The 7375-nt window shown below is 43.9% G+C and overlaps 1 protein-coding gene across 1 annotated transcript in view; it reads right to left on the bottom strand.

Moving 5' to 3' along the window:
- LOC144236039 (ankyrin repeat and SOCS box protein 9-like) overlaps nucleotides 1-7375 on the bottom strand; it is a 25748-nt gene that overhangs the window by 7926 nt on the left and 10447 nt on the right. The window contains 1 exon segment of the mRNA XM_077769649.1: nucleotides 2563-2690. Coding sequence (XP_077625775.1) covers nucleotides 2563-2690 — 128 coding nt within the window.

The following is a 7375-nucleotide window of genomic DNA, read 5'->3' on the forward strand; positions in this document are numbered from 1 at the left end:
TGTTAATGTATTATTTCAAAAAAAAAAAAATTTAAATGGGACATTCACAGAAATATAGGGTGAATATGTGCCAAAGATTTTATTCAACTCGTTCATTAATAAGAGAATTAGTAAGACAGTAAGGCTGGCTAAAAGGAGAATTTATATAGTCAGTCAATTAAATGCTGAAATAAATTTGCTAATAGATACAAGACTGGCCAATGTCCTACAGGGCCATAAAACTATAGTCTTTGGGGGCGATCTTTTCCAAATGTTGGAAATCAGACAGATACTTACACGTTAACATCTATCTGACTTCACAGCGTTTGGGCTATAACTGAATAGGAAAGAGCAAAGCCAAATGCAATTTTTCTACATTGTCAAATAATTCTATGGTGAATCTATTAAGCTAAGATATTATGAAGACAATGAAGTCATTCTCACAAGCCATTTCCAAGCAAGGCTAGGATGAGGGAGGCACAGGTGTCCAGGGTGCGAAGTTGAAGGAGACACTCCCTTCCGGGGGCACGTGAATGGTGAACAGCCCTGGGAGTGAGGGGCTCTTTAAAGCTTGCACCCTAGGTGCCTCTCTGCCTTTCCTTAGGCCTGGCCCTGTTTCCGTGTTTGGAGAATGTTTTCCTAACCCCAGTATAAACCCGATGAGGCACTCATCTATGGCTCTCTACAACCGCTGTCCGGAGAACACCCATTTTCCTGGCATGGACAACCCAGCACTCAGCTGATTCCAGCATGTCCTTTACATTTCAACTTACGCATCGTTTCCCCTAGCGATCTTCTTTGGGCCTCCTCTCTCCCCCACCAGAAATGAACGGGCCAAGAACACTTCTGTGTGCTCCCGGCAACCACCTTAGTATTCGTGCTTGTCACAAGGTGGTAGTGTGCACAAAGGGCCTCAGATTCTCTGCACAGGATGCATATCCCTTCGCAATGTAGCCTTGCAATTCCTCCCATCCCAGGATGGAGACTGTCCCTCCAATCCTTGAATCGGGGCTTGCTCAGGGGACTTGCATAGGCCAAAGGAACAACAGCAAATGTGCCGCAAGCTGAGAGCCCACCTTCTTGGAAGGCCGGCTACCACGTGAAAGAGCCCAGGCTGCCTGCTGAACGATGAGAGACCACACAGAGGTCTTCTGTCTCCCCAGCCATCCTGGCCAAAGTCATCACGAACCAGCCTGCCCCAACCAACCAGTCGGCTAACCTCCAATGCCTAAGTAAGCCCAGCTGACATCAGCTGAAGCAGGACAGACCAGAAGAACTATCTGGCCGACACAGGGGTTTGTGAAATAAACAAATGGCTATTGTCCTAAGTCATCAAGTTGGGGTGCTTTGTTACACAGCGGCATGTAATGGGTAAAAACAGTTTTGTGGAATGGCCTGCTGGGGCCGAGATGCCGTGCGTTCGACAAACCAATTTCCTCTCCTCGCGGCACACAGCCATACTACATTTCCCAGCCTCTCGGGCAGTGACACGTGGCCTGAGTTCCGGCCCACGGGAAGTGGGCAAAAGTGATGGATGTCACTGCCAAGACAGGCCCTTGAAAGTCTTCCATGCACAATCCTTCACATCTCTTCTCCTTCTGACTGCCTGGCATGGCGGCCACCACTAGGAGCACATGCGGAAGCCACTCGCTGAAGACGGAAGAGCAACAGGGTGAGAGGAACCTGTGTGCTTGAATCACCCCCAGAGAGAGCCACCCAACCAAGAACACCCACGCTGGAGTCTCAGTTGAGCAAGAAACCAACTTTGCATTCGGCTACTGAGATTTCAGGGTGTGCCTATTAAACTAACGAGTGTTATATTCGCTTATTCACCTGTTTATCTAGCTGTGCCCTCGTAGTTTATAAGTTCCTAAGAATCTTCATCCAGACTGTAGGCACATAATACGTGCTCAGTGAATACTGGCTGAGAGAATGTGAGAAACCCGCATATATCATTTTGTGATCAGACTCGTCCATCACTTTCGAGCATGAGGGGACACAGTTAATGGGAGAGACTCAGTGGTCCCTACTTGCAAATGTAATGACTTTGTGTCTTCCTTCTCTAGGACCTCGTTACGCCATCCTGATTCTCATTCTTCAAATCATCATCATGTGCCTCACGTCTCTCAGTCCTCACCAAACCCTAATAAGCTACGCAACTTCCTTGTTATCTTCTCCCTTTTTCTCAGATATAGACTCTTAAAGCTCAGAGCCTAAGAAGCGTGTCCAAGTTTCCAATATTAATAAATGGTAGACATGGTTTGAGACCGTTATTCGGGTCTTGTAGAGCCAAATGTTCTACGTCTTCCATAATATTTCGTTACTTGCCACCCACAGGAATGAAAGCAGACATCTAATAGGTATTTATCAGTAGTGACTGTTAAAGAATCTGACACAGACGCAAACCATTACTTTCTAGCTAAAAACTCAGTACGTCGTCTAGCGCTGAAGCAAAGAAGCTTGATGGACATAAAACTTTGGAAAAAACACCCTTCGTCAAACCTCAAATCAGGCTAGTCCAAAAGGTTGTAAATTATTCAAAAGGGGTCGAAAGAGTCATTTGTCATTCATGGCTTCTGAGACATTGTTTGAGCTGCACTTACCTGAGCTCCATGCCTTAATAAAAGGTTTGCACAAGACAGGTGACCTCCAAGACAGGCTTCATGGAGTGGGGACACACCATCTGCCGTGATGAGGTTTGCAGGCCACCCCTGGAGGCGAGGAAATGAGCAGAGTTAAGGCGTACAAAGCAACAGTTCCCTAGGGTTGGTTTTGAGCCACAAATCCAGAGCTGTGACAATTCTTTCAAAGTCAACCTGGTCACAGTCTGACAGAAGGCTAAGGTATTCCTGATGATGTACAACAAACCAACACACAAGCAGCTTTCATGCTGCTGGTGGAGTCTAATATGATACAGCCACTCAGGAAAACAACTTGACAGTCTCTATTAGTGTTGATGAGACGCATCCTCATGATCCAGCCATTGGACTTTTAGGGATACACCTTCTAGACTGACTTTCATCTTGTTCTCTCTCTATCTTGTCCTCTCGTGACTTTCCTTCGGCCACGTTCTCACATGTGTTACCCAGCTCTTTCCTCTTCAGGCACACTTTCCTTTCGTGTTTCAAACTCTTCCCATCCTCCTTCCTGACCCTCTACCAAACTTGCATCCAACGCTCGTCTTCTCTTTGCTTCCCCCCTGCCATTTTTTTTTCCAGATATAGTCTGCCCCACCCCCCTTCTTTAACTTCTAGCCTTTCTCTCATCTACCAATACAATTCTGCTGAAACTGCTTCCAGAGATCTCTAGAGACTTCTTCCTTATTGAGTCCAATATACGTCGCTCTAACTTCCGCCTCCTTCCGCCTCTGAATTTGCTATGTGTTCATCCCCACCTTGCGAAACCTCTCCTCTGGCTTCTAAAACCAAGCTCTCCCTTAAAAAAAAGCTCCCTCTCTGACTTCCTACTGTCCTTTTCCTGTCTCTCTCACTAAAGCTGTCCTTTCCTCCAAATTATCTCCTCATGCAGACATCTCAAGGATTTGCCCTCAAATCCTTCCTTGTTCTCTCAATACTCTCTCTGCATATGGTATACAGCTTTCAAAACGCAATCTCTACCCCTTGTACATGTTTCTAATTCCCTGCTAAGACACAGCCACATAAAGACCCAACTAACCACATCAACTCCCCCTCTGCCAACAACCGAGCTCTCCCTGAAAAGGGCTCCTTGTCTGCCAGCCCGCATTCTCTGAACGGCACCACTATTCTTGTTCCAAACCTCTGATGGGGACCTCAGAGGGAAGGTAGCAGAGGGATTCCCCAGTTCAAAGGCCGGCACCATCACCTCACAAGCAGTGTGACCTCGAGCTGGTTACTCATCTCCCTAAGCCTCAGCTTTCTCATTGGTAAAGTGGGGACAATTGTACCTACCCTAGAAAGTTGTTACGAGGACTAAGAAATGACGTGTACAAAATGCTGAGCGCTCGGTAACTTGTAGGCAGTCATTATCTGAGATTCCTTCCTATTCTTTATCACTTGGCCACATCCTAAAGATCTGAGGTTTCAGAACACCAGGATCTTTGCTAGTTTCCACTCACTAGTGACTTAGCCCTTTGAGGATTGCAGGGGCAGCATAAGGAGTTTTAGTCAAGGACCTGAAAATCCAGTCTTCACCACTTGCTTGCAGCAAGACCTTATTGCTAAGGTTCTCTCTCTCGGTCTTGGCCATGGCTTGGAATCACTCGGGGAGCTCTTAAAGTCCTCGTACCCAGGCTGCTTCCCAGAGCACTTGCCATATAATCAAAGGAGGCTGAAGTCCGGCATCAGGATCTTTTAAGAGCTGCACCTCATCCCAGACATCTCAAGGTGATTCTAAACGTGCAGCCCAGACTGAGAACCACCAAATTAAGCTCACGCTATGGTAAAGTGAGTCCTTAATTGCTGTCTGCTGGCCTAACAAACTGCTACTGGTTTTTTTTTCCAAGTAAATTTTTATTGAAGTGCGATAAAGAAAAGTTCATAAATCCTAAGGGCAAATCTCAGTGAATTATCATAAAGGACATATACATCTTATCACTATACAGGCAAAGAAAGAGAACCTTACCAGGAGCCCACATACACACTATCCAAATTAAGACCCACCTCTCATCCACAAAGGCATCCACGATGCTAACCTCTAACCCCATATGTTAATTTTCCCTGGTTTTGAACATTATGTTAATTGAACCATGAAGTATATATTTGTATGTGTGTGTATGGCTCCCTTCATTCAATATTATGTTTGTCACACTCATTTATTCATCCATTTTCATGGCTGTCTAGAATCTCGTTGAGTAATATGCCATCATATACTTAACCATTTCACCTTTGATGGACACCGGGGTTGCTTTCAAGGTTTTTGTTCTTTCGTTCTTATGAATAATGCTGCTTTGTATATAGCTGTTTGTGCCCTCTGCTGAACACACAGATACATATACAGTAAAACCTTGGTCTGTGAGCATAATTAGTTCCAGAAAGATGCTTACAAACCAAAGCACTCGTATAGCAACGCAAATTTCAAGAACCATTGGCTCAGTTGTGATCACGTGATATTCGGTGTCACACACTACTCGTATTGCAAGACATCGCTCGTTTATCAAGTTAAAATTTATTAGGAATGTTTGCTCATCTTGTGGAACACTCGCAGAACAAGTGACTCACAATCCAGGGTTTCACTGTATATGTGTCTGTGGCATACATACCTAGAAATAGAATTGCTGGGTTATGGGTAGGGATAATTTCTGCTTTGGTAGATGTCACTTAACAACTTCCCAAAGTGGTTTCTACAATTTATACTCTCACCAGTTGCTCCACATTCTTACCAACACTTTGTATTATCTGTCTTTTCAAATGGAACCATTCTGGTGGGAGGAGCTGGTAATATAGTCTCTCACTTGTAATCTGAATTATCCCAATGACTAGCCAGCATAGTCTGATATATTTGTTGAATATTTAGATATCCCTTTTTATGAAATGCCAGTCCAAGTCTCTTGCTCATCTTTCTGTTGGGTTGCCTACCTTTTTTGTATTGATTTTTAGACAAGGAATATGAGCCCTTTGTCAGATGTGTGTGTGAGTGTGTGTGTGTGTGTGTATGTGTGTGTATATATACATATATGATGTATATGTGTGTATATATATAGATTTTCTCATCTGTGGGTTATCTCCTTGCTTTTTAAATATTGCTTCTTTAAAAATTTTTAACATTTATTTATTATTAAGAAACAGAGAGAGACAGAGCATGAGCAGGGGAGGGGCAGAGAGAGAGGGAGACACAGCATCTGAAGCAGGCTCCAGGCTCTGAGCTGTCAGCACAGAACTCGATGCAGGGCTCTAATCCACAAACTGTGAGATCATGACCTGAGCTGAAGTCAAATGCTTAAGTGACTGGGCCACCCAGGTACCCCTAAATATTGCTTTTTGATGAAGTTCTTAATTTTAATGATCTCATGGTTCATGAGTCTGAGCCCCACGTCAGGCCCTGTGCTGACAAGTGCAGAACCTGCTTGGGACTCTCTTTCTCTCTTTGCCCCTTCCCCACTCACACTCCCTATCTCAAAATAAATAAACTTAAAAAAAACCCACCACCAATGCATGAAGATGGCCCTAGGTTAAATCAGAATATGTGGAGTGAGGCCCAGGCATTGTTATTTCTTAAAAATGTCCTGGATTATTTTAATGTGAAGCCACGGTGAAGAATAATTAGTTATGGATTCAGTTTCTCTCTTCTTGGGCCAAACGAAAATTTCTTCTTTTCTCTTTTCTCTTTGTTTTACAGCCATCTCAATGTTTGGTCTTATTCCCCTTCCTAAAATATATTTGTTTGGTTTAGCAACTGTGTTTGTCATCATTCTTTGATTACCTGGAGTGTGATTGTAATCAGGGAATAAATACCACGTGTGATGACAGTAACTGAAGTAGGTAATTTACATGATGTCACCTCAGTTCATTCTCACAAACCCATATAAAGTAACATGATAGACTGTAATTTGGGCCTTAATTCTTTATTCCCCTATAGCAGTGTAATATATTCACACCCTTGCCATCACCTCATAGTTGACAAAATAGAATTCCTTCATCCTTGACCTCAGATCTGGGCGTCTGGCTTGCTTTGGCCAATGGGATATTGGTCGATGTGGCATAAACAGACTGGAAGTCCTCCTGCATGGTGGGGACTTGCCCCGCCATGCTCCAGCCTTTTCCCATGAGAAGAAGAGTCCTCAGGTAGCCACTGCTCAGAGGGGGACGGGAGACATGTAGCAGAATGGTACCCGACCCACAGCTTGGAGCCAAGCCCAGCCTTGGCTGGCCGACCCAAAGACTTGTGAGCTAGAACTAAATGTTCGTTGCATGCTGCCGCTGGGTCTGGGGTGCCCTGTCGCACAGCAAGACCTAATACAGGGAGTTACTGGAATGGTCATTTTACGAAGGCCGAACCTGAGGTCCAAGAAGACAACTTGCTCAAACAACGTGATGGAGCTTAGATAAAGAAATGGTTCTGTCTGATGTGCACTAAACATATAAGTATTGAACAGAAATGAAGGTCAGTCCAATTTAATAAGTGATATATAGAAGCTCCAGTGATCATTTTTCACCCTATCAAAATAAGGTAAATGTTTCATTTTATCTGAGAAGCAGCTTAAGGGCTTTAAACTAGAGTGATGCATTCCTATCTCTATTTCTATTGATAACAGGCTGCGGCCACCATTAACAGCTGAAGATAGTGGCTTACTGTGGTCTGAAATTTTTCTTTAGAAATTGTTATCTCATAGAAGGATTTCTTAGTCTAGATAGGCCCATGGAATTGGATTTTTTTTTTCAATTTAAAACATTTATTTTCACTAACAAATACATAAGAT

The sequence above is a fragment of the Crocuta crocuta genome, unplaced genomic scaffold (assembly GCF_008692635.1).
Source record: "Crocuta crocuta isolate KB4526 unplaced genomic scaffold, BGI_CrCroc_1.0 scaffold1171, whole genome shotgun sequence".
NCBI classification, from domain to species: Eukaryota; Metazoa; Chordata; class Mammalia; order Carnivora; family Hyaenidae; genus Crocuta; species Crocuta crocuta.